This window comes from Vulpes lagopus, chromosome 22, assembly GCF_018345385.1.
Source record: "Vulpes lagopus strain Blue_001 chromosome 22, ASM1834538v1, whole genome shotgun sequence".
Classification (NCBI taxonomy): Eukaryota; Metazoa; Chordata; class Mammalia; order Carnivora; family Canidae; genus Vulpes; species Vulpes lagopus.
In genome coordinates, this window is record NC_054845.1 from 6,684,775 (window position 1) to 6,712,645 (window position 27,871).

The 27,871-nt window shown below is 39.2% G+C and overlaps 1 protein-coding gene across 5 annotated transcripts in view; it reads right to left on the reverse strand.

Moving 5' to 3' along the window:
* ANKRD44 (ankyrin repeat domain 44) overlaps nt 1–27,871 on the reverse strand; it is a 367,287-nt gene that overhangs the window by 193,959 nt on the left and 145,457 nt on the right. For all 5 annotated transcript variants that reach the window (XM_041737073.1, XM_041737070.1, XM_041737071.1 and 2 more), the window contains 2 exons: nt 19,796–19,874; nt 8,212–8,282 (listed from right to left, as the gene is read on the reverse strand). In XM_041737073.1, the coding sequence (XP_041593007.1) occupies nt 8,212–8,256 (45 nt within the window). In that variant the 5' untranslated portion in view covers nt 8,257–8,282; nt 19,796–19,874. The remainder of the gene's footprint in view (nt 1–8,211; nt 8,283–19,795; nt 19,875–27,871) is intronic.

Sequence of the window (27,871 nt, forward strand, 5' to 3'; positions counted from 1 at the left end):
TAAAGGATATTAGAAGTAGAGAAGGCCTCAGGGCTCATCTGGTCTGACCCCTTCATCTGATAGGCAGCTTCACGTTATAGGTAAGGTCACGGAGTCAAGGGCAGTGATCTGTCAGCAGAGCTGATTAAGAGTCTGGCTCACCTATTTTTTATTAGGCCACAGCTTAGTCATTGGCCAGCATCGGCCAAGCATGCTGACATAAATATTTTTAAATGTTAATTCTCCTTATTTAAATGTTTTAACTCTGAAGTTTTACCCCGCCACCTGCTTAATACATCAATAGAAATTTAATAGAATACTTCAGGATAAACAAAGTTTTGCTTTAAAAAGACCATTTCCTTTTCTAAAACTGCATTTCTCTTTAAAAAATATCAATCTTGGAAGCACTTTAACTTGGTTTTGAAAGAGTAATTTTATGGCTATTTAGGAAATTAATGATTTTTGTAATTAAAAGAAGTCTCTTTTCCAGTATCATGCACTGGTGAAAAATTTAATGCCTAGGGCCCTGCTCTGATAGAAATGTACAAGATTAAAACAAAAAAACTAATATGGGAGAAGGGAAGGTGAACACTTTCTGAATCAAGAAAAGATACTTAAAGGTGTGCCTGGGTGGTTCAGTCAGTTGAGTGTCTGCCTTTAGCTCAGGTTGTGATCCTGGGGTCCTGGGATCTAGTCCTGCATCAGACTCCCTGCTTAGTGGAGAGCCTGATTCTCTCTCTCCTCCCCATTTGTGCTCTCTCAGCTGCTATCTCTGTCTTTTTCACAAATAAATCATTTCTATAAATAAATAAAATCCTTTTTTAAGAAAAAGAAAAGATACTTAAATAGCGCTTCTCAAATTATGGTGAAGGACCAACTTTTTAAAAATCATTATTTCAAATCCATCATGAGTCAATACTTTTATAAAATACAATAAAAAGTGGGACGTCTGGGTGGCTCATCAGTTTTGGCTCAGGTCTTGAGATCAAGCCCCGCCTCGGGCTCCACACTCAACATAGAATCTGCTGGAGATTCTTTCTTCCTCTCCCTCTCCCTCTACCGTTTCTGCTCATGCTCTCTCTTTCTCTCTTTAAAAAATAGAATAAAAAGTAATTAGTAGAATAATAAAATGAAAAAAGAGAAATTATGAACTCAATATTTATTATTAATTACATTTAGCAGGCATGTAATGACTATCAAATTGCTCTGAAAGTTTCTTTTCCTTTTTTAAAAAAGATTTTATTTATGTATTTATTTATTTGTTTGTTTATTTATGACACAAAGAAAGAGGCAGAGATGTAGGCAGAGGGATAATTAGGCTCCCCACGGGTAGCCCTAAGCAGGACTTGATCTCAGGACCCCGGCATCACAACCTGAGCCAAAGGCAGACACTGAACCTCTAAGCTGCCCAGACACCCATCTAAAAGTTTCTGGATGCTTACTCTTATCATAAATAACAGTCTTAAGACAAAAGCTTACAGGCTGAGACAGGAACAGGAGCCACACTGTGAGCAGTGCTCCTGCAAAGCCTTTGTTTTTGTTTTTTTAATGAATAGACACAGGTGAGGATTCCAGCATTTCTCCTGAATGGAGGCATCAGCCCAGTTAGCATTCAGTCTTAGGACTGTAGACCTTGTCGGACTACACCCCACAGGAGGCTGTGCTATATCAATCATGGAAATAACGGGGGGAAGAACTGTCATGAGATGTCACACAGAAGGGAATTGGAGATGGCATTGGCAGTCACTTTAATTTCTACTTTTTATGACCTTCTCTTTTCACAAAAGGCTACTCCAACCCTGTGATAAGAGGTAGAAACATACACTGTGGCACATGGAAAAGACAAGAAGAAATAGGATGCATGTGTCTTAAAAACTGTTGCCCTTGGGGATCCCTGGGTGGCTCAGCGGTTTAGCACCTGCCTTTGGCCCAGGGCGCGGTCCTGGAGTCCTGGGATCGAGTCCCGCGTCGGGCTCCCAGAATGGAGCCTGCTTCTCCCTCTGCTTGTGCCTCTCTGCCTCTCTCTCTCTCTCTCTCTCTCCATGTCTATCATAAATGAATGAATAAATCTTTAAAAAAAAACTGTTGCTCTTAATATTTGTTTTTTTCCCTCTCAAATGTGCATTGCATTTAAGTGGTCATAAACAGTCATTGTTTGTGACCATCCAGAGTCCTTGCAGGCATAAACAACATCAAATTTTATAAACTGTAAGTTGCTTTAGACCAGGGCCTCAGTCTTACACAATTTTCTGTACTCTCTCCAAAGTCTGGCAGGTGCCTTGCACACAGTGTATACTGAATATATTTGGGTAGAATAAATATATTGGTATAATCACTAACAAACTCTCTAAGTAATAATATGCAAGTATTAACAAGACATGTACCACAGGCGGATGTCCCTAAGGCTGTATTCAGTCCTGAAGGTATTTACTCTATTACTGAAATCATTTGGGGCTTTTACCCTCTATTGATTAAAGCAACCTCATATTCTGTAAGAATTGCATAAATCAGTACCCAACTGATTCATTCAATTAATCGAAAATTCCCCCAAATGTATTCATTATTATTAAATTAAACTTGCCCTTTATTATTATAATTACTGGAGTACAACTATTCTAAGAATTAGTAATACAAAGTAGTACAAATTCTCATTGGAGAATTTGGAATAGGAAAGAACTCAAAGGAAACTATTCAAGAAGTGCTGGCTTTCCACAAGGAGAGGCCAGATAGTAAAGTAGCCCCAGTCTTCAATCTCCATGTGCTATATAGACCACATGCATCAGAATCTTCTTTTTAAAATGCAGATTTCTAGGCACAACCATAGGCTTCATCGGACTCGTTGGACACGCGGTTCTAGAACAGATACTTGTGACAAGCACTGCCAGTGATGTGAATGCCCAGTAAATCTGAGGATCACTCGTCTACATTCTAACTAATAGGTCATAAAATGCTCACTTTCTTCCCAGTCCAGGTACTATGTTCTATATGTGATCATCTTTTATAATCACAAAGATAATATAGGGAAAACAGTAACATTCTAATCTCCCATGTAATTTCCCAATCCTCAGACTGTCTACTAGGATTTAGCTCACAATAGTGACTGTCAGTGTTTTTCAGAGAAAGGGAAGAACATGAGTTTTAAAATTCAAACTATAAGATAAAATGCTTATCCTGCTCTGTTCTGGGAAACATTTTTATACTTGTTGGGACTTCTGTCTGCACAGACACAAAAGTAGAGCCATTTTATTGGTTTGAACAGTATCCATCAGGGTGCTCATGTGATCTGAAGGAAGCAGCTGAGCACGGTGGTTAAGAGAGCAGGTTCTCGAATTCCATACTCTTCCACTTACTGGCCGTGGCGTGTTAGGCTTGTTACCTAATGTCTCCGAGATTATTTTTCCTAAATTAGGATTAATAGCAGTATTAGCCTCAAACAGTGGCTCAGAGGTTAAAATGGAATAGTGCACAGAAAGTGCTAAGCACATACTGCCTCGCACACACTAAGTGCTCAATGTATTGTGACAATATCTATTTGGACTTAAGAGCCTCAATTCTGTAGCCTAAAGACAGAATATAATCATTTTTTTAACTTTATTAACCAAAAGACAGCCTCCAGAACAGAAAAGTGAAAAGTTCAGCAATTCTCCTCTGGTGCTACTCAGTTCATTCTAGAAGAAAAGGCGTGTGTGAAAGGCCGGCCGTGTTTGGATATAGGCCACGGTAGGCTGTGTGCATGGTTGTCTGCCCTAAATACCATGTCCTAGAAGACACACTTTGTACCCTTTCAAGGCCCTTGTAGCATATTTAACAGTGCCTTCCACTGGGTGGGCTTCAATAAGTATGTATTTAACTGTCCAGGTTCGTATGGCCCTAATTCCTGTCCCTAAGGTTGTTCATTTCCAAGAAAGAAAAACAAAAAAGCAACAAGAATAAACAGGAGAAATAATAAGAAAAAATTCACAACACTTCGGAAACCTCTCCCCGGAAGCCCCCAAATCTTGCTCATCTACATTATCTAGAATTGCAAAATATGTTTCTCTAATATTTTAGCAAGAGACTATCTTCATTTCTTCTCAGGAGTGGGAATAGTCAGAGAAAGAGGGGGAGTGAGTGAAGCCCCTAGGGAGACAATGCTGCTTGGCTCCAATTATTTGTTTGGCTGTCTCCTCCCTGGGAATCCCAGACTTAGGGAGGAGTACAGGTAAGAGGAGGACATGGGACTGGATCAGAAGGAAGCACACAACACAGCCTGATCAGTACCAAGTCTTGAAGGTTTATCTCCAGAATCCAATGCATGTTGGACAGTTTCCAGTGGGTATGACCATGTGTTGATCTACCTTCCTGTCTGTGTAGGAGGCATGGGTGAGGCATGGGTGGATGGATAATCAACATTATGATCTGATTCTCTTATTGCTATTTCAGGTTCAGGAAATAAATTTAGCAATGAACATTATTTTTCCAGGCATAAAAATCGGAATATAAACTTTGCCTGGATAGAAAGAAATCTCAGAGACTTTGACTTATACTGGTATCTTTGACTTTACACTGATACCTGTGTTGCATACAATTTTGAAACTCATCCTGATTTTGCAGGTTCCAGTGGTTTCAATGACTTCCAGGGCCACACTTCCATAAACAAGCTTCAAATCAGTTTACCTTGCCTGCATGAAAGATGATTACCACCAGCCTTCTCTGTGGCACAAACTAGTTCTATGTTAGCAGTTGTACAGAGAATCATGTTAACATAGCTTAAGTTAGAAACCCAGTCTTTAATGAACCACTCAAAAAAAATAGTTTCCTGAGCAGGCAAGATGTTAGAAATACTATGGCAAGCAATAGGTGTGGCGCTTGCTTCAAGGAACTTACTATCTAGAAGGTCTTTTTTAATTAGAAGAGGATAATAAGTTCAGCGGTAGTTTTATATTGTGTCAATTTAGCCTACATTTGACTACATCTCTGAGGACCCATCCCACCCCTAGTCCTGTTCACCACAAGAGAAATCCTCATGGGTTTTGGAAGGCACAGAATAACCACAGCCTGATGGTGTGCTGGGTGCCAGGTGCTGTTGCAGCTCACACACGTCATTACCAACCAACTGGATCCATGTGTTGGCACAAGGCAGAGTTGGGGTTTCTTCAGAACTTGCAATATCTCCCTCAGTTTCTCCCATCCTTGGGTCAGGTGCCTGCAAGCTCTACAGTGAAGCACACAGCTCCTTCTGCAAGTCACCCATATCCACAATGTTGAGGCAGCGAGAGGAGAGGCAGTCAGGGGTTCCAGTTTGTCCTTGTTCTCTCCTGTTTCACATCCAGCACTTTTTTTTTTTTCCAACTGCACACCCTGCCTGCCAACCGTGACTTCAGGACCACACGGAACCCTAGGGGACAACCTTACACAAACTTCTCCAGCAGCTCACACAATTGTGGAAGGTCTAATTACTATAATAAATATATTATCCTCTATCTCTCACAGTGGTTCTGGTTCCCTGGTTGAACCCTGAACCATCAATAACTACAATTTAGAAGCAAAGGGCTTTGAGGACAGTATAGAGTGTATACGCTTTTCAATGAAGAAATGGTTTTTTTTTTTAAAAAAAGACTATTTATTTATTCATGAGAGACACAGAAAGAAGTGCAGAGACACAGGCAGAGAGAGAAGCAGGCTCCCCTCAGGGAGCCCAATATAGGACTCGATCATGGGACCCCAGGATCACAACTTGAACCAAAGGCAGACGCTCAACCACTGAGCCACCCAGGTGCCCCAAGAAATGGTTTTTAATTCATATTCATATAAGTAATATGAGTGTTTGCCAATCTAAGCAATGGATAGGTATGCCGGCTCTCACTATGAGTGCACTGTACCCCTTTGGCAAATGCAAACAGCCAAGTTTCAAAATACCAATCCAAACCTTCTCTGTTGTTTCCCCCATCAAGCCTGCTTCTCTTTTCTCCACTATTATTTAGGGAAGGTGCATGGCAATAGGATCAAATTCAAAGGAAGAAAGAAATCTGAATTTAGGACTTCCACAGCCCAGCGATGTGCTGGAGTTAAGGTGTCCAATGCTGATTCCAAAGTCAGTTCCAACAATGGTTCCAAAGACTCCAATTTTCATGAGAATCTTTTCAACTTGTGACAGATATTAATATGAAGACATCCTCTTCCACAAGTTTACATACGATCCTGAACACTTACAACTCATGGTCTGTTTGCATTTAATTCTTCCCAGCAAGGGACACACCTGCAAGGAACTTTTTTTTCCCCCAGCAAACCTGCAGAGGGAGCTGGTTCCTCAGAGAAGCAACAAATGCCTTTCTCAGATATCCACATTGATCCATTGTTGGACTGACCGAACTCAAACACACTAAATACATGTCAAGAAGGCAAGCTGATGGTTGCTGCAAATGGATGTCTTGAGGACTGAAGCAAGTAGTTGAGCTAACAAAGGAGGAGATCACTTGGCAAAGTTCTGAAATCACCTGGTCCTATGTCTTTCTATCCCACTCCCACTAGACTACATGCCTCCTAAGCACAATGCCTGGTATATAGGAAATGCTTAGTGTTTTTTTTTTTTTAACTTAAAAGAACTGGTTCTTGTTAAAAGAGGAAACAAACCCATATTTTTCAAAAGATGCTTAAAAAGAAATTTACCAAAGATCACAAAGACCAGGAAATACTCCTCTGTAAAGGAGCTGGTCTCATGAAGCTGGTCATACAAACTCATGCAGCCCACTACACCTGCTTTCCCAGGTAAAACAGAAATGAAATATGGGACCATAAGAAGATTCTGGATTCCCCACAGTATGAGCCGAGCAGTTTAGGATTATTTGCCTCCCTCGTTCCATGTGGACTCTTGGAAAGAGAAACACAACTCATACCTTACAAAAACTCCTCAAATAACACAGCACAGCAGGGAAGATTATGAACACTAAGATAACTGTCTTATCATGAAATTTCCAGATAGTTGCTGAGGAGGAAAAGCTGGCACTTATGACAGCCATTGACACCCGTGACATTAGTAGGCATCCTCAGCAACACCTCCTGCTCCTAGGTGTACCTGGAGAATTAGTACCTTCTCCAGTAGCAAAAGAGCCTCATTTGGTAAAATCAGCTACAAACACTAGCCATCCAATGACAATGGCCTCCTAGGTAAGAGCCTCTTGTCTCCCTGGATGGTCAGCATCCCCTCTGATCAGGTTTCAAGACTCACATTCACCAGCACCCCCCACCTCCCCTCACCGACACTGGCTTTCTCTTCTCATCTCTTATACTTTCCCTGAACCAGCTGATCCATTTGCTATAGTTTCAATGGCCACCCTCTCCATTCTTAAGTCATGCTAGACTTGTATGGATAACGATCATCTATTAGCCCTCTTCACTTGCATTTCCAGAATTCAAAATAAATTCGTTCTTGAATACCTACAATGGACCAGGCTTGGGATACATCAGGGAACAAAACACAGATCCCTGCCCTTATGCAGCTTACATTCTGGTGACATGTTTGCCAAATTTGGCACGTTCACACCGAACTGATTAGCTAGCTTCCTTTTCCTGCTCCACTTCCTTTGCTTTCTCATTTAATGGCACCACCATTTACCCAGTGGCCTCTCTCCTACTTCACTCTCACAAGGTCCCAAACACTGTCAGGGTCATACTTATCTCTGCTGGGATCACACCCCACTGCTCAGGGGATCCTCAGCCCTGTGCCATTTGACCCGGCCTATGCTATCAGACTTCTCTCAACTGCACCCCTTGTTCCACCTACATCCAATTGAACCTGCCATTCATTCATTTCCATGTCCCTTGTTCTCTTGCATGTTTATCCTCCTGCCTCCACCCTCTCTCCTTCTCCTGGCCTGGTAAGTGTCCACTCATCCTCTAAGGACCAGCTCAATGGACTTCACTTCTTGGAAGTCTTCTCTATTCAAGCAGTTGTTTTCCTCCTCCATATGCTATTGTACTGATTTGCTTACATGTTTGCCCCCCCATCAAGACTGAGAACTCACTGAAGTCAAGGATCGCGCTGACCACCTTGGACTACTCTGGTCACCACCTCCCCAGCACCATGTCTGGCATTCAGGAGGCGCTCCAAAACACAAACTGTTCCATTTTGATAACCCCCTTGCATTAGAAACAAAAGCCTTTTGTTCACAAGCAAGAATCCCTGGTCCAGCAGAAAGCATTTTTCTCTTTCTGGGGCCTGGAAGTGCTAGATTAAATAAGATAATCACTCACTTCACTTCTGGAAGCAACAGCCCGGTGCAGTGGGGTCAGCCACATGTTGTCCTTGGCATTTACACGAGCTCCTGGAAGCAAAAGCACAAGTTAGAGGTATAATGCAGTTCAGGGGAAATTCTACTCATGTTAAATCAACTGTGATATCTTATACTCTTATTTGCCTGGTACAACCACCATATTTTGTTTTGTTTTGTCTTTTTTCTCTGTATCAGTCATGCACTTTCTAGCCACCAGAAGACAGGAGGAGAGACCAAGCACAGTAGAAAAAGTGAAATCAGGTGCTGAAATGTCACAATAATTGAGTAAAGACTAGAGGAGAAGTACAGTGTCTCATTGGAGAGGAGACACAGTTGTAAGAAGGCTAAGATTCTCTAGGAGTAAGAAAATGTAGATCTTGAAGAATGAAGAACTTTGCAGGTACGTGTGTGTATATAAATATATACATACATGTGTATAGAATACATAATTATATATAAATATAAAATTTTATGTATATAAAATATCTAACAACATATACTATTTTTAGTCATTAAGTATACTTATCTCACAGGGCACATGATACCCTTCCTGGTGAACTGTCAAAGATGAGCAGCCTTCCAACAAAGGTATACTAGAGGTCAGCTGGATTTCAAACAAATCTTATAAGGTTGAGTTTGATGAGATTCGATCTGGGCTGAGGGGATTAGCAGAAATCTTTCTATCCAAGAATCTCACTTATTTCTCTGGGACCAGCCAGATACTCTGGTAGGAAGAAGCCAGTTTCCATGGAGCTTTTGGACAGACATAACATGAAGCCTATGCAAGTTGCTCATAGCTCCTTCCAGTATGGGGAAGGCAGACAGGTTCACACATGAGCTAGAACCAGCTCACACCCAGGATGGACCCTCATGCTCAACTTTCTGGGAACATCAGCAATCAGGGAACAGAAGCTCCATGTGGATAGATTCCCAGAGTGTAGAGTATGCTCTCTTTGAACAAGAGCCTCTCAGTTCTCCCTGAATGCAAGCCCACCAAGTCTACAACTGAACCATGGCAACACCCAATATCAGATTCCTTTCGGGGGCAGGGGGGTTCAGGGTTTTGTTTTGTTTTTTTTAAAGATGTTATTTATTTGAGAGATAGAGAGAGAGAGCACAAGCAGGGGGAGTGGCAGAGGAGAAGCAGACTCTCCACTGAGCAGGAAGGCCCACTCAGGGCTCGATCCCAGGACCATGGGATCATAACCTGAGCTGAAGCAGATGTTTAACCGACTGAGCCACCAGGCACCCCCAGATTCAGGGTTCTGATCACTCTTTTGCTCAGATGAAAAATTTTGTGAAATAAAAGAGAAGGATAAGATAAATATGTGTGATTATCCCTGTAGATGCAATAAGAAGAGCCTATGTTAGCCTCAGGACAACAAGGAAGGAAGCTCACGAAGAAGAAGAATGGAGAGATGAATTAAAGAAACAAGAAAGTAAGGCAGAGGAGGGCATGCCTCTGGAACAAGGGGCCAAGAAAATGAGTCAAGTAGAAGCAGGGATTGTCTAATGTCAGCAGGCCAAGGACAGCTGAAAGCTAAAAAATAGAAACCTAGTTTTTAAAAGGAAAAAAAAAAAAAGAGCAACAGGAGACTTTCATGGGTAAAAGTGAGCTAGAAGGGTGCTGGGGTGGCTCAGTCAGTTAAAGTGTCTGATTCTTTTTTTTTTTTTTTTTCTTTTTAAGTGTCTGATTCTTGATTTTGGCTCAGGGTTGTGATCCCAGGGTCATGAGATGGAGCCCTACAACTGGCTCAGAGCTGGACATGGAGTCTGCTTAAGATTTTCTCTCTCTCGGGATCCCTGGGTGGCGCAACGGTTTGGCGCCTGCCTTTGGCCCAGGGCGCGATCCTGATGACCCGGGATCGAATCCCACATCAGGCTCCCGGTGCATGGAGCCTGCTTATTCCTCAGCCTGTGTCTCTGCCTCTCTCTCTCTCTCTGTGACTATCATAAATAAATTTAAAAAAAAATAAAAATAAATAAATTGTTCAGCTTTAAAAAAAAAAAAAAGATTTTCTCTCTCTCTCAAAAAAAAAAAAGATTTTCTCTCTCTCAAAAAAAAAAAAAAGATTTTCTCTCTCTCTGCCTCTCTTCCCTCATCTCTCTCCCTCTAAAAAAAAAAAAAAAAAAAAAAGAATGAACTAGAAATTTAGGTTAAACCACCAGCTAAGAAGAATAAATAACAAATCATGGGACTTACACTATTTTTTTTTCTCTTTAACTGAAGAACAAATACCATCAACAATATTAATTCTAGAAAACAAGAACATAATAATCCCTAAAACAAAGAGAGAAAGAATGTCTCTCCTCCCCTCCCCCTATTCTCATTTCATTGGTTTGAGACCGGGCCAGGTACAAGTAGTTTTTTAAAAGCTCCCCAAGACCCAAGGTTATTTTAATATGCTGTCAAGGTTGAAAGCCACTGATAAATTGTTGTTTAGTTCATCAAGCTCCGAATCCTAATTCTACTAACACCATCCAGGCAGCTTACTTGAGAAGGCTCAAGCCCCTTATATCAATAGGATCAAATAAAATCAACTTGGACATGCTAAGAATCAAAGGTGGTAGGTACCTCCCTCCCCTGCAGCAGGAAGTCCTGGGTCAACTGCTTTGGAGTGAACGTCCTAAAGGGCTGGATGCAAATCTCCTCCCCAGGGGATGCCTGCCTCAAGCTAGCCCTTCTGCTTGTCCTGTACATTTTTAAGGAACTCTGTGTCACAAAGTCAAACAGTCATCTGAGAAGGAGAACCCCTGGCCACAGCATACTCTGTGTCTGAGTTGTCACCTAGTTGTCTGCATGATGTCCCTTGAGCACTCTAGTCATCCCTTCCTGCAGTATGTTTGTAGGAAGGAACACTAGGTGTGTCAGAGGTGATACCTGCTATGGGTATCACATCGGTTCAGACTCAGAGCCTCCATGTCAGTGCTGTCTGATGGCAATATAATGTGAGCCACGGATGCAATTTTAAGTTTTCTAGTAGCCACATTAAAAGGGGGATAAAAAAGGCAGGGATTAAAAAAAAGGTAAAATTAATTCTAGTAATATGTGTATTTAGCTCAATGTATCCAAAATACCATGTAATCGAGTCTAAAAATTATTGAGGTAACTTACATTATTTTTTTCATACAAAAGCTTCAAAATCCAATGCATATCTTACCTTATAGCACATCTCTACTGAAACTGGCCACACTTCAAGTGCTCAGTCCCCACAGATGGTTTGGGACTACCATGTTGGACAGTGTAGATCTAAATGCTAAGAGGTAGAGCCCAGACTTGGCTTCTCGTTTTCCTGGAGCTCCCTTTAGTTCTAAAGGGACTGCTATTATTACAGCTGTGCAGTTGCTAAGAGCCTTGTTAAAAATCACGAACATAATCTGAGCTCTTACCCTATATACTAACCTACATGTAGTCCACTGAATAGGGAGATGCTATTACAAAGCCAATTTTGTAGACTAAGGAATTAATATGCTCCAGGTACCCAGCTAGGAAGCGGCAGATTTGAACCCAGACAGCCTGACTTCAAAGCCTAAGCTCTAAGGCACTGTGCCTCACTTTAGAACTAGCCATTCACCTAAACATTGATTAAGCTTCCCTTCTACTTTCCCCCTCTTTCTCTCTATTCCTTATAACCATTGTCTCCCTCTGTCTCTCCCTGTCTCTCTCTCTCTCTCTCCTTTTCTCCATTTTCATGTATATTTTTTCAAATATATGTGTGTACATATTTCCTTGAAAATATGTACACCTCTTTCTCACCTCTTTCCTTTTAGCTCCAAACACAGGTTATAATAATATGAAAAAGAAATACATATTTTATTATTCATAGTCTTTGACAGAGTAAATTTTGCATTGCCTGTGTATAAACTTAAAAAGCTAATGCAAGAAGAATCCTAAATGAAAATATGCTTCTCAAAATTCATCAAGGAGAGGCAAATGAAAGCAACATTACCATACTGTTCCACACCCACCATATTGGTGAAAATTATGAAGTATGACAATGCCAAGAGTTAGCAAGGGTATGGAGTAATATTAAGACTTACATGCAGCTGGTGGGAGTATGAATTGGTACAAATGCCTTTGGGAAGCAATTTGGTGCTACCTAGTAAAATTCACAAGGCATGTAATCTATTACCCAGCAACCCCCCAATCATATGCCCTGGACAAACTCTCATATGTGTGTACAAATGTTTACTGCAGTATGTTTGTAATGGCAAAAATTGGAATCTTAAATGTTGGTTAAGAGGAAAATGGATAAATACATTGTGATATATTTCTACAGTGGAATGTCCCACTGTCATGAAAATAGAAGGGACTGAAGTTTCATATAAACAGACGCACTTCAAAAACACAACATGAATGAACAAATGAAGTTGCAAAATAATACCTATGGCATAATGCCAGTTATATATAGTTTTTAAATTGATAAAAACAATTTTATGTGTTGTTTGTGGATGCATAGGCATGACATTAAAATAATAAATGAGGCTAAAGAGAACAGACACCAATTCCGGATAGTGGTTGCTTTTAGGGAGGGGTGGTGGGAAAAAGGATGAAGTATGTATGTCAAATGGGCTGGAAGTACGTCTTCAGTATTTTAATTAGAAAAAAGATAAGATACAAACATGGAAAGAATGTGAAGATTTCTTAAAGCTTGGTGTACATGTGTATTACTTGTATTAGTCTCCATATTTTATGTTTGAAATATTTACTATTAAACATTTTTAAGAAAGCTAGTGCATTTGAAGTTTTACGTTTCTTCATAAAAATGGAGAGGATTAAGATGCTTTTTCTTACACTATCTTTTCTCATTTAGTGGCCCTTCTTCTTGGTAAAATGACATTTCCATATATAAAGTGCCCAATCCTAGTCTCTTCCAGGATTTTCCTAAGGCTCACCCCAGGTGAATAAGTGATGAAGAGCCACAACTGCTATTGGAGTTGTAGATAACCTCAGTTGCACAGTCTAATTTGAAAAGAAATTTTCAAGTCAACAATGTGTTACTTGCTGGTCTCATTGTTACTTGCTTCTCGTGCTCTCTTCCCTCCACAACCACAGGAGCTTATCCCACAGGTGGATGCCCAGCTGTAGAACAGATTCCAGGTCAGCATACCCAGGAAACATGAGACCATAGAAGCCCATGATGACCCGAAGGTGAGAGAGTTTCTAGAATCATATGGAATCTTTTGCTGTCTTTCCAAATGCCATTTTATCACCATGTTTTGAATGCATCTCATTCCAGTAGCTCCTCACCAGGCTGACCACCAACGAGGAGCCTACTGCTTGCGTGTGGTACCCGCCCAGATCTGTGTCCACACTGCTTTTGCCACTGCATGTTGAAATCTTACCTTTAGTCTTCTTCTATCTTCTTCCTGTCCCACCTCTCTCCCTCTCTCCCTCCCTCTCTCCCTTTTGTCTCACACACAAATTAGTTCTTTGTGTGTGTGCGTGCTAGAATGCTCTATAACATGTTTCCAAAGGAGATAACTATGGAATTAATGACATATCCATACATAAAGTATGAATGTATTATAAAAGGTTGGTCATAAAGCAAAATACTGGAACCTTTGGTTTTAGAATTGTTAATAAATTACTCTATAGCCTTATGAGGTAGTTGTGATGATTTATAAGAATTCTTAATAATGTGGAGAGATGTTCACAAACTACTGATAGGTGAAAAAAAGCAAGTGCTGAAATATTATATATGGAGTGAGCCCACTTTTGTAAAAACACTGAACAGTCTAGAAGGATAAACCACAAAAGCCCTGAGATCACTTTCTGGCACATGGTAAGCATGACGTAATTGCTTGCTAACTATTATCAGCAGAGTCAGGGACTAAGGGATAGAAACTGGGGGCATCTGCCATCGGCACAATGTGCCAATTTAGGTCTAAGACCAGGGTGGACCTAAATTAATAGTTGCCCTTTGAAGGATGCTTTCTGGCTAAAGGAGAGATTCCTTAATGTCTCCTCCACTGAGGCAGTTTGAACAGCAGCTTTAAAAATCTGCCTATTGGGACGCCTGGGTGGCTCAGCGGTTGAGCGTCTGCCTTCAGCTCAGGGTGTGATCCCAGGGACCTGGGATGGAGTCTCACATTGGGCTCCTTGTGGGGAGCCTGCTTCTCCCTCTGTCTATGTCTCTGCCTCTCTCCGTGTGTGTCTTTCATGAATAAATAAATAAAATCTTAAAAAGAAAATCTGCCTATCACCATGAAAAGCAACAGTACTATTTTACTTCATGTTTTGATCATACAAATAATGCATGAATGCATTCTTCTTTTAAAAAAATGAATTTACAGATTTGGGTAAATTCCTCTTGACTATCATCCTCAATGCTGGCCTCTCTCCACCTCCTGAAAAACAACATTGCTCTGAGCCTGGTACATAAGCTTCCAGGTTCTTTTATCCCTTCACATGTCAAATATGTGTACTATGGAAAATTGAGAGCATTAAGCTGAGTGGTCAGTACAATACTCTTTTTGTGTATTTAAAACATTACACAATAATTTTTTAAAAACCTCCAATGTTTCATGAGTACACTTTTACATAGATTATATCATATTGTAATAACTGTCTGAATATTGTCTCCTGTTGCAATAACACTGAATTTCTGAATTGTTTCTGAATTGACCCCCAGAATCATTTCACCCAACAATGTAGTTTTCATATCTATCTCTGTTGATACTTACAGTAGGAGTCCATTTTTTAAAATTACTACATGTATTCCAACATATAAACACACTAAATTTTTTAGACATTCTCTCCATTGATGGGTATGTCAGTTGTTTCCAATATTTCATTATCCAAACAATGCTGCTGTGAATATCCATAAAATGATTCCTTTGTGCAAACACGCAAGTATTTGTCTAGGACAGATAATTAGAAATGGACTTTCTGTGTCATGGGTCATACACACTTTCAGTTTTAATCCTTAGTCTCCACCCTCCAAAGACAGCTCCTGCGTGAGATTGCTTAGTTTCCCACATCCTCGTCAATACTTGATATAGTCATTTAAAATACTGCAAATCTGATTAGAAGAAAATAGTATCACCTTTTTCTGTTCTCCTATTTAACAGTGAGGCTGGGCATCTTCTAAGATGTTTCTTTACTGGCCCTTTGAAATGCATTCTCTGAGAACTGCTTGTTCATATTCTTTGCCTATTTCCTCTATTTTTTCCATTATATTGTTATACTATATATTATATTACATAACATATTTCATTTTATTATATTGTTTCTTCTTATAATTTATACATTTACATTGTATTGTTATTACTATTATATTTATATTTTCTGAAAACTTCCAGTTTTATGTAGATCCAAATGTGGCTTTTAATATTAAAATTCTTTCCAGGAGAAAAATGACCCCAAGTTGCTAGGTATCATAAAGCAACACACACCCGGCCTGTCACAAACAACCAACACCAGGATTGTTTCTGTGCAGGATTAGAATCATTTGAGGAATTGAAAAATAATTAGAAATCTAGGAAGTGGCTTCCTGCAGTCTCCATCCCTCCACTCACCCTCCTTCAGAAGGTTAAAAAGGCAGCTGCCAGAAAAATCTCCTCTCCTCAAACAACAAAATTATTATGACAAAAGCAGAGTTATCTGAACGAGGACCAAGCACTATTTCATCAGTGTCATCCCCTGCCACCGGCTTCCTCATCCTCTTCCGTCAAACACGTCCAAGAGTCTTGTTTACATGGCAGAGGGAGATGTCGGATGGTTTTGAGTTGAATATTTATAACTGATTTTTCTAAAGGAAGCTTCATGTTATTTACCTGCCTGTCAGGCACCATTGTGCCCTGAAGGACAGAGTCTGCATGTCTAATGATTTAGAGGCAAATGCTTTTTACCCAAGGACATTCTTAAGCTTAAGCATTAAAAAAAAAAAAAGTGCTAGTCTATAGCTGATTCTTCAGAAATAAAGATTCAGCTCAAAATTGTCAGGCATATACTCTAATTATAAATTAAGTATGCTTTCATCATATCCCTATTACCACTTGATTTGTTTTCATAGACATCAAGAGTAAAGGAAACTAAGTCTCTTTCCCAGAGGCAGTATTTCTGTTCTCTTAGCCTTGTCATCCAAGAAGTAAAACAAAGGAAAAAGGTAGACTAAGTGCCTGAAAAATCTTATAGGCCAGAGAGAATGACTGATTCTTAAGGCTGGTTTATCCAAGGTTTGACTTTTAATCATAGAAATAAACAAATATGAAAGAAAGAGTATATGATATGTGATTATAATGAGATCAGCTTGCTATTGATTTTGCTTTTAAACAAACAGACCAAATGTGGTCACAGCCCAAAAGCACCATCCTTCAGAGCAATGACCTTGGAAGAGGTGTATGATAATTCAGTGTATGTGGCAATTGCTTAAAACATTTTTCAAACTCCCTTTGGACTTGCCTTTAATACAGTTTACACACCCACCAGAAAATGTCTTATTACTTTATAATCACACCACACTACGGGTGCCAAAACCAGCATTACTTGGTTTAATCACCCCTCTTTCACCAGACCAAAAAAAAAAAAAAAAAATCAAATCCAACCTCAAAGGATGAATGAATATTTATGCATAAAAGAATCAAAAGGACAAAAAAAAAGAATCAAAAGAATGACCTGCCACTGGCTCTGGAGACAATCTGCATTGAGAATGGTAATCACCTTTTGACAAATCACAGGAAGTGATTTGTGGTCTATATTCTAATAAGTGTATCATTTATTAGATACCACTCATTTTGTGGCCTATATTCTAATAAATGTATCGTTTTATTTTTTATTTTTTTTAAATGTATCGTTTTAAATCAGTAGTTATATCCTCAAACACTCCCATGTTAGAAGGTGGGTACCAGTTTTCTTCCTTCAGCCCAGGACTTGAACCCTCATGCATCCCAAGTTTCTCTCTAGGGTACTGTTGGCTGTGCTCCTTTTCCTGTGTGCTCTGCTTCCTAGAGCTCAGCTCTGGTCTCTCAACTCTTAACCACTGATATGTTCACCTGATTTCATTCATGCATCTCTAGCAAATGATTTAGCAAGCTTTAACCTTCTCTTCGCCTTAATCCCAACTCTGGCTACTTCCCAAACAGAAGCCAGAGTCAGGAAGGGGAAATAAAGCCAGAATTTGAACTGGCAGTTATAAGAGGAGGAAAGTTTCAAGGCCTGAATTCCTCCCTTTCTACTCAGAGGCATTCAGGGCTCCATCTGCCTGGCTACTAGGAGATAATGTCAGTAGGAATTTAGTGGGCTTGGGTTACACCACACTCTGTAAGTTGATACAACAATGGAGTACACAGCTGTAATGGGCTATTCTGGCAAGGCCAAATTATTTGTCCAACATGGGAATCATTAGCACCTCATTCATTATTAAATTGGAAGACAATTTGGTTGGATTCCCTAAAGGGTCAGTTGCCAGATGTAAGCTCAGAAATGAAATCATCATGCTCTTGCAATGATATTTCTTTAGGAATTTAATATACAAATTGAATAAAAGACCTTTCAGAGAAATTAAAGCCATGTGAATTCCAAGAGTTTGTCCAAGCTTCCCCAGTTGAGTAAAATTTCTAAAGAGCTTCCTCAATGTTCTCCCATACCCTAAGCCTTCCTCATTTGATATGAGGACAAGTTCCACAGCAAGTGCCATCCAAAATTATACCAGAGAGGCTAACAGCTCAGTAATTCTGAGACCAAACGGGTATGCAGATCAAGATCAATGGGACAAAGTCTCCAGGTTCTACTGGATCAGCCCCATATAAGAGAGGCTGGAGGACTCCACCCCATAGGCAGGTGATGTGAAACCATGTTTCTTGAAAGTCCCCAGCCCACAGATGCCTGAGGAAAATAGATGTGTCAACTTCATGCCACAGAATTAAAATCTTCCTTCAGAAGTGGGAAAAAAAATACAAAGTTGGGAGTCTAAGATAAAATTTTGAATTTGCACATTCATGAAATAAACCTTCCTCTGAGACTCTGAGATGTCACTTAATACAATATTTGGATGGTTGGGACCACTTAGGTGTCATATCACAAAATTCTTTATTTTACAACCCCACTGATTTGGCCTACAATCTTCCATGGGCCAAATTTCCACAGCTGGGGCCACCAGCCAGGTGTGTACTGGCTCTCAACCATAGTCTGTGCCAGCACCATATAATACATGTTTGTTTGGAATGTAGCCCTGGAACATCTTTAATAAAATTGTCAGAAAGGGTTGCAGAAGGGGAGGTGGAAGGGCGGTTGAGGTAACTGGATGATGGGCAATGAGGAGGGCACTTGATGGGATGAGCACTGGGTGTTATACTATATGTTGGCAAATCGAACTTCAAAAAAACAGATGAAAAAAAAATTGTCAGAAAGTAGACCTGCTCTTGAAAGCACAAGGAATGACACACAAAATCTAACCTAAGCTCCATGCAATTGTCAGCAGCATGGGGCACACACGTTGTATGGCACAGAATACTTGTTTCCTGGGAAAATCCACCTCAAGAACATAAACACAACAAAAATAAGGGCAATGTGAATCATCCTTGTGTATCACAGCACAATTCTTGGGTGTTTTTCTACCGTGTTCCCCACATCTGTTTGAATATATGCCTTAGCTCCTACCTTTTGCATAGCTTACTTTGGAATTCTACAGCTTCCCTTTTCTACTGCAAAGGCAAAACCTTAGTATAGGCCCTTTGCATAGTCTGTGGGCAGAGCTATTTCCTCCAGATTTTAATCTCCCCAAACAAAAAGGAGGAGGAGGAAAGCCAGCCAGGCTGCAATCCACACAGAAACACGTGCATGTGCTCAGATTCATTCTGGGGATTTGTCTAGCAAATACTCAAAGGAGAAAGCACATATTGGTTTTGGAAACCAGTTTGGTGAGATGTACCAAGCACACAGGTTTTCAAAAATGAATGCACTGACATTTCTAAATCCGATGAGATATTAAAATATGTAAGAAAATCAAGAGAATAATAGCACAAAACCACGTTTGCCCTATTTGCTTCCAATCTTTTTTAAATAAAATACTTCACAGAATTATAGTCTCTTTTTTACCCTTCCCTGAAAATACCTCTCATCAATCAGCCTGCTCAGAGGTAACTACTATTTGGAAAATGACAGGTTTCCTTTCTTTCCACGTTTTATTACATAGTCACAGTCATGTATCCATAGACAAGACATAGTATTGTTTTGCCACACTATTTAAATGTGTGTAAATACACACATACATCTGTGTTTGTTCATGTCAGTTTTAAGGAATCAGTTTTGTTTGTTCATTTTTTTTCAACAATAAAAATAATTAAAAGACAGCCAAATCTACTGAATTCATCCATAATACTGGGCCTGATTAGTCAGAAATCAGACTTCCAAGGCAATATAAGTGTTTTATTGGAGATGTCACTTTTCAGTAAGAACAACCTCCTGCATTGTTTTTTGTCTGCTGATAAAATCGCTGGTCAAATAAACTTCCATGAGCACAATAAAGAAATTTGTTTGACTTCCTTGTAGTAGTCAATCTAGTGAGTTGGTCATTCAAATTTTTATCTGCAATAGACTTTTAAGTACAGCTGGTATTTACCCGACAGAATCAGGAGTTCGATGATCTCTGCATCTCCCAGAAACGCAGCCACATGAAGCGGGGTTCGCTTCTCAGAATCCTGAAACAATGGCAAAGATAAATGACAAGTTAGCAGAGGCTGGAGGTGCCTTTTGTAGACATAGTACGACGTTTCACTCGCTCTGAGGTTCCTGTTTGTGGGAGAGCGTGAAGGCCAAAACCTACTCAGGTGAGCTCTGGGTACACATTTCTCTCAGCATCTCCTGCAGTCACAAGTGCAAAAGATCCCGTTCTGTGTGTGTTGTATTTGTCTCTCTGCTCCTTTTATTGCAGCCCAGCTCAGGTCAGGAATGGACTATCATGCAACAGATGATGAAATGCAATTTATTTTCAGACATTCCTTATGGTAAAAAAAAAAAAAATTCAAACCTTTCTACCTACTTTAATAGCAGTGTTCAAAACATGCAGTGATTTGTTTTCTTTCTAAGGGAACACAGTGGAATTATTCACAAGGATATTAAACATTAAGGACAGCCCCTTTCTCCTTTCTATTTCTATTAACTGTTGCCTAGTTCACTGCCCATTCATGCAACTTACTGAACATCTACTATGTGCCAGGAACCAGATTTTGGATTCAGTCTTTGTGCTCGTGAAATTTACATTCAAGTGGAGAAACTGCCAATAGTCATGGAAACCAGTGGCACATGACATCATTTCAGATGGTGACAAAGGCTATCACAAAACTGAAACAGGTAATGGGATTAAGGGACAGGGAGATGGGAACAAGATTCCTTAGAATGGTGGAACAAGGCCTTTCTGAGAATATTGACATTGAAGCTGAGAGCCTAGGTAGCTATTGCTATCTCTGTTTTACAGATGAGAAAACTGTGGCTCAAATAAATTAAGAAATTTCCTCCAGACCCCACAGGTATATAGCAGAGCCAAGATTGGACTTCTGCTTGTCAGACTTCAGTCTAAGTCCTTGGCAAAGCATTTAACATATTATGTTGTTAACATGATAAAATGCAGGGGGAAAATATTGCTTCTCCATCTGTAAACTGGAATATCTGATGAGAGAATTCAAGATAATGTAAGTAAATAAAGCCCTGGCAGTCATGAAGCTTGGCCTATGCATGCCAAGGGCTCTAGGCAAAGTTGTTTTGTGGTGAGCGTAGATAGTTGTGTGATATCTTCCCTCCAACACTAAGAACTCCACAGGGTAAAGAACCGGTCTTACTCCCCTCTATCCACACAGTAGCAGCAAACTAGATGCTCAGCATAAATCAACCAAACTGAAATGGTCTATGTGCATTGCTTCTTCTATAAACTTCCATTGATTGCTCCACAACAGTAACCAAAGTTTGTATGCCATGTCTTTGAGATTTCTCCTAAAACCAGCATGCATTTTAGTTTCAAGATTTGTGAAGTTGCTGTTGATTTTAATCATCGTTCCTGTTATCACTTGATTATACAACCTGTCCAACCACCCTCAGATTTGCCCAAGGACACAATTCTGTTTTCTGACAATTCAGGACCTCTGCTCTTCCTCAGTCTCTTTCAGACTAATACCTTCAGGCATTTTGTGACTCATTAATATCTAAAATATATGGCAGACAGGGGACATGACAAGAACTGATCTTCAAATCAGTCTATTTGTTAGGAGGTCTGATAAATAGGTTTTATGAAGGGTTGGACTAACTCTTAGCAGATAAAAAAAGAGAAGTCTGAATTAGCTGGGAATTTCTGTTGCAGGCCATTATTACAGATAAGTGGAAATAGGGCAGTCATGTAACTGTTCCATATAAAGATATACCATAGAAAATTCAGAAAGATATACAACCATGGTTAACCATCTTATAGTTGTCATACTTTCCATGAAAATAGAGATTCAATATCTGAAAGCTTGAAAAATATTTTAAGTGTATTAATTTGCACAAAGAACCATACAAAGACCTGAGACTAGACTTTCACAAATGCTTTCTGTTTCTATTTCTATTTCTCCTATTGCCATCTCTACAAGCACTTCCCATCTTAGCTTCATAGTCTCTTTGAATTCCCACTATATCTATGAAACATTTCTCTTGAGTCTTATGACAAAAGTTATATAATTACATGTTCTTCTGTGAGTTGAACTGGTTCCAGGGTTTGGTTCAACAAATTAAACCTTACCTAGGTGATTTAAACAAGGACTAACCCAGCCCAAATTATGACTTCATTTGACCTGAAGCAAAGTGAATGCTCTGTTTGAGAGCTTGGCCTCAAATAAAAAGCAAAGAAAACCCCAATATCTAAAACTGGTTGGTCTGTCATTAAAAGACTGGCTTTGCTGATTCTGTGGCACCTTTTATGACATGGCTTGTTCAAACTGAAGCTTTTATAACATAAAATGGGTGTGTTATGTGAGATCATATTGTAAAAATTCTTGATTGTAACAATCAGTGTTCCTGTTGACATGCATTTAAAGGTTTCTTGTAGCTTCCAGAACAACTATACCAATTGATACTCTCCTTCAGTGACATGCCATAGACATGTAACTACAAAAAAATATCTGTATTCAGGCAGCAGTTCTTCGGTTGTCCAAAGTATCAGAACTGTATAAACAATTTCATGTGCTACTAAGGCCTTAACTAAAAAAGCAATGCACTCAACTAAAATAACAGTAACTACTGACGAAAGGTTACCAACACCAACACTCTAGCAAGGAACCTGAGGGACAGACAGGATCATGAGCAGAGAGCTAAATAACAGAGCCACAGTAATCACCATCCTCAATCAGGTCAAATCAGCCGGGTGGCTGCAGTTCATCCTCTGCCTACATATAAGGCCACTCTATTTTGCCACAAGCTAGACAAATGGACAATGAAATGTAATGGTAGGAGAAGGAAGGAGAAGAGTCTGGGGAAAAGAGTATACTGGTCATAATACTAGAAAAATGTGTTCTAGGCCAATGATACCCCTAGGGTATCTAGAAGAAGAAACAAAACCTAACTATAGAGTGCTTTAATCTTTTTTTTTTTTTTTTTTTTTTCCCAAACTGCCTTTTCATCTCTTCTACTACTCGAATCTTATAACATCCCTATCAGGGGAGACACACCTTTAAGAACCTTATTGTTAAGTCTTATTATCATCATTTGAAAGATGATGGTGTTTTAGATCGAAAAGCTAAGGAATGTAAACATTTGGAGAGATTGTAGGACTTGCCCAGCACTCAGGGATGGGAGATGAGGTGAAGAACTAGAACTGATACCCTCACATAGAGAAGAATCCTTGAGGTGGTCTTTTTTTTTTTTTTAAGATTTTTATTTATTCATTCATGACAGACACAGAGAGATGAAGAGACATAGGTAGAAGGAGAAGCAGGCTCCTCACTGGGAGCCCAATGTGGGACTCGATCCCAGGACCCCGGGATCACGCCCTGAGCCCAAGGCTGACGCTCAACTGCTGAGCTACCCAGGCATCCCTTGAAGTGGTGTTGAAGAAAGAAAGATTTTTGAAATGAATTTATGTTGAAAAAAAAGCCAAACACTCTCACAGGTAGATGGAAAGGCAATGCCTTTGTCTAGATTCCTGATGAGGGAATAAAAGTGTCTCCACTGAGCATTTACATTCCCAGAATCTGTCCTCATGTAGTTTGGGGTTTTGAATTCACAATACCTCCATAGTCTAGGAACTTACAAGCTGAAAAATAGGCATAAAATTGGTTGTAGGCCATGAACATTCCTAGGGTGTCAAGAAGAAGAAAAAAAACCTGTCTGAAGAGATGTGTCCTGATACAAGCAATTTAGGACACCCACAGTTAAACCACCTCTGAAGATGAGCTCACAAGCATAAGCCGCAAGACCCATGTGGAAGCAATTAACTATAAGCAAGAGTCAGCAGGCATAACAACCAGAAAGAACTTTAGATAACAGAAGAATCAGATAGAGATACAGATAATTTTTAAAATAATTTAAGATAGAAAAGACAAAGTCCAAGAAGAAAAAAAAAGATAATTTTTTTAAACGAACAAAATTTGAGGGAGAAATGTACAAGAAGAGTTTCAGAAAACAGTATAAACACATGATTCTGGCAATCATCTAAGACTTTGGTCTGAGAGAGATGAAAACAATAAGAGTAAACAAGAAGGACAGGAGAAGAAAAAATAGGACAGTGACTTTGGGGTATGTTTTATACCCATTTATTCAGTCATATGTTCTAGACATAGACCTTTATTGAGAAGTTATTATACCCTGGACACTGTGGTAGATGTTAGGAACACAACATTCAAAATATCCAGTTCTCACCCTAAAGAAACTTATAGTCCAGTTACCAGTTCCCATATCTAGGGCATCAGAATAAAAATAGTAACAGAGAAATAGCAATTAGTGATATTTATGATGTCAAATGACTTATGAAAAGTACCGAAAGTGACAAGACAAATGTCTTTGTGAGTATTGCCCTGAAACCCACCCAACTCTGAAACGCTCTGGGCAGGAAATCTCAACTGACAAGAAAAAATTGCTTCTGAATTGGGAAATAGGCACATCTTGCCCAGGATTCCCAAGAAACCCTACTGGCTCCAGCTTATCTGGAAACTCTGGAAACCCAGGGCCAGACTTCTAGGTAGGCACAGAACCCTGTCTATATCTTACCAGCTGACTTAGGGATTATTTCTGGATCAAAATTAGAATCAAGGACCAGGCCAGGACCAGAGTGGCTAAGTGTTCTGCTCCAGTTGCGTTCACTGCCACCTGGTGCTCAAGTGGATGATCTGTGATGACCAAGAGCTGATGGATGGTCATGGTGGTCTTGACAACATTCACAAATACAAGAGGAGAAAATCATTCAAAAAGTAAACACAGTAAGTTCCACATATATTAGACATGACCCATTAGTGTATTTTTTAAAACATCATTCAAGTATCACAAAAAAGACCTTCTCCAATTACCCAGTAACTCCGATTCCAAATAGCCCTTTGAAAATAGATTTGGACCCATGAAAAGATGCAGGTTTCCCCAGAAGGAAGGAAGGTAAACCCTTCCTTTCTATGAATAGCCAGAGACACACACAGCCAGCTGGCGTCTGAGCTAAATTTGCAGTATGTCAGAGAGAGATCAGACGGAGGAAGTTTCTGTCGTCTGTTTACCAAAGGGGCAGATAAAAGAAAATAGGGAACTTAAAGTATGTACACATAAAGTGAGCCTGACATGGGCAGAGAGGCCATTCTGGCGGCCAAAAATACCGTGTAGGCAGTCAGGCTGAAGGGGCACCCCAAGCCTCTGCTCTGAAGATTAAAAATTGTTTATTATATGCTTTGGAAATTCTCAGCTAGAAGTGCATGACCTAATCTTCATTATAAGTATCTATTATACACTAAAACAAATATCCCTCCCTACATATAAATATCTTACATACCAAGACAGGCAGATGAAGCAATGTTAAGAAAACAAGCCCTGCACAGCCTTCGCTGGCATGAAATACAGAAGTTAAGTTCCAATTGTCAATCCAAACTCCCCCAAAATAGCAAAAAAGCAAGGAAATAACTGACAACTTAGGCCCAGCAAACTTAATTCGATATTGAACAGAGATGTCTAGAAGCAAGATGATGTCTAAAACAACTCCAAAAACAAAATAGTTACCTTGGAGATATTTCAAATTATATGAAGAAAAGAGCCGAAGACATGTTATAGATTTGAATCAAACAAGACTCAAAATGGGAAAGATGCTTAGTCTTCAGGTGAGGAATTACAAGACATTTGTAAAGAGGAAAAGAAAGCAGAGAAACAAATGTCATATTTCTTTTTTAAATTTTCGTGTTTACTTTCAAGTTTTAACATCTCACTAATACAGAGAGGTACAGAAAATAATGGATCTGTATGTTCCCACCAGCAAAATCAAACAAGCTGACATTTTTCTATATCCGCTTCAGAATTCTGTTTTAAAAAATAGCTTTAGGGGTAAAGTGCCATAAGTATTGTGACTTGCAGTGGTTTAGAAAATAATGTGAAGTGTGTGTGTGTGTGTGTGTGTGTGTGTGTGTGTATGAGAGAGAAAGAGAACGAGAGGGAGAGAGGAGACAGATTAGACTGTTTTCAATTCTTCACTACTACAAATGGCGTTGCAATGCATATCTTTGTATGTGTCTCTCTGTGCATATGGATGACAATTTCTCTGGGGCAGATACCAAGAAAAGGAAGTGCTAGATCTCAGTGTATATACATATTCAACTTTATTAGGTATTTTCAAATAGCTTTCAAAAGTAGTTTTACAATTTATACTCCCTAGCCATAAATTTGTTCCTTTCCCCAACATCCTTGCCAATATTTGATGTTACCAACTTTATTACTTTTTGCTGACATGATATTTCATTGTTACTCTGATTTGCATTTCATTATACACAAGTGAATTTAAGGTTCTTTTCATGTGTCTATTAAAAGTTTTGACTCCTTCAACTGCGAATTGCCTGTACATATCCTTTACCCACTTATAAGTTCAGTTTTAGTCTTTTTCTCATGATGTGTAGTTTTTAATATATTGTTGAATTCAACTTTCAGTGAAAATACAAGTTATTCTTTCACCCAGACACAGCAGAGATGGATCAATGTCTACCCCAAGTTACCATAAGAGAAAAATTTAGATTTATATTCATTATTCATCTTCCATGCATGTACTATCTTATGGAGCTGGATTTTCCTTTGCTGGAATTTTCTATGCCTCAAATGTGACAGCAAATCTCTGCCCCTATATACTTCCAGCATCAAACAACTTTTATTCAATCATCACTCTGTTGGCATTTAGCCCATCCCATTTGAATGTAACATGGATGTATGAAAAACACTAGTACATTTTGCTATATCTAAACATGTTCAAATTATAACTCCAAACCTCAAAACTATATATAATTATTAAAACTAAACAAGAATCACTCAAAAACCATTTAAAATGAAGGTAAAATGGGGCACCTGGGTGGTTCAGTGGGTTAAGTGTCTGCCTTCAGCCCAGGTCCTGATCTCAGGGTCCTGGGATGGAGCCCCACCTCAGGATCCTTGCTTAGTGGGGAGTCTGCTTCTTCTCCCCCCACTACCCTTGCTTGTGCATGCTCTCTCTCTTTATCTGTCTCTCAAATCAATAAATAAAATCTAAAATAAATAAAATAAGAGAAATGGGAATTCCAAAGATGCTTTGATTGTATATGCCTTAGGTAACTATTGGATATTTTTATTATACCATTTTTTTAAACATAAAATAATGCATATTAAACAAAAATTATATAAGACATTATATATTCTCTAATTTGATCCTTAAAACACTGCTGTAAGGTATATATTCTCATCCCCATTTTACGAAGAGGAACTTGAGATTTTGAGATGATACGCAACTTGATGAGAGTCACATAGCTAGTAATGGTAGCACTGGGATTCAGAACCAGATCTGATTCCACTGTTCATGCTCTTGTTGACTCTCTGAATAGTTACAAGATTTGGTAAATAAAATGAAAGTTATTTTTCATTACAATTAACATTCTTGACCTAGTACTGTAGACCTAAGGACAAAATTCTTGTAAGTAAAAGTACAAGCAGGCAAAAAGAATAAAGTTAGAGAACGAATACTACCTGATTTTAAGATTTATATAGAGCTGCAGTAATCAAGACAATTGGGTATCAGTTCAAAGACACATATGTGGACAAGATATAGGATTTTTAAAAATGGTAAAAAGGCCAACTGGTGAAAGCATAGCCTTGTCAACAAACAGCACTGAAACAATTAGATATCCGCATGCAAATAAAATGAACTTTGGTCCGTACCTTGCACCCTAGACAAAAATTAAATCAAGATAGATCACAAAACTAAATTTAAAATCATAAAATGTCTGAAGGAAACACAGGAGAAATCCCTCATGACTTTGGGTTGGGCACACATTTCTTAGACATAACACCAAAGCATAACCCATAAAAGAACAAACAGATAAATGTATTCCATCAAAATTAATAACTTCTGTTCTTTGAAACACACTGTTAGGAGAATGAAAAGATAAGCCACAGAGAGAGGAAGAAAATATATTGGATAAATATTCTATCTAGAATGTACAAAAAACTCTCAAAATTCATTAATATGAAA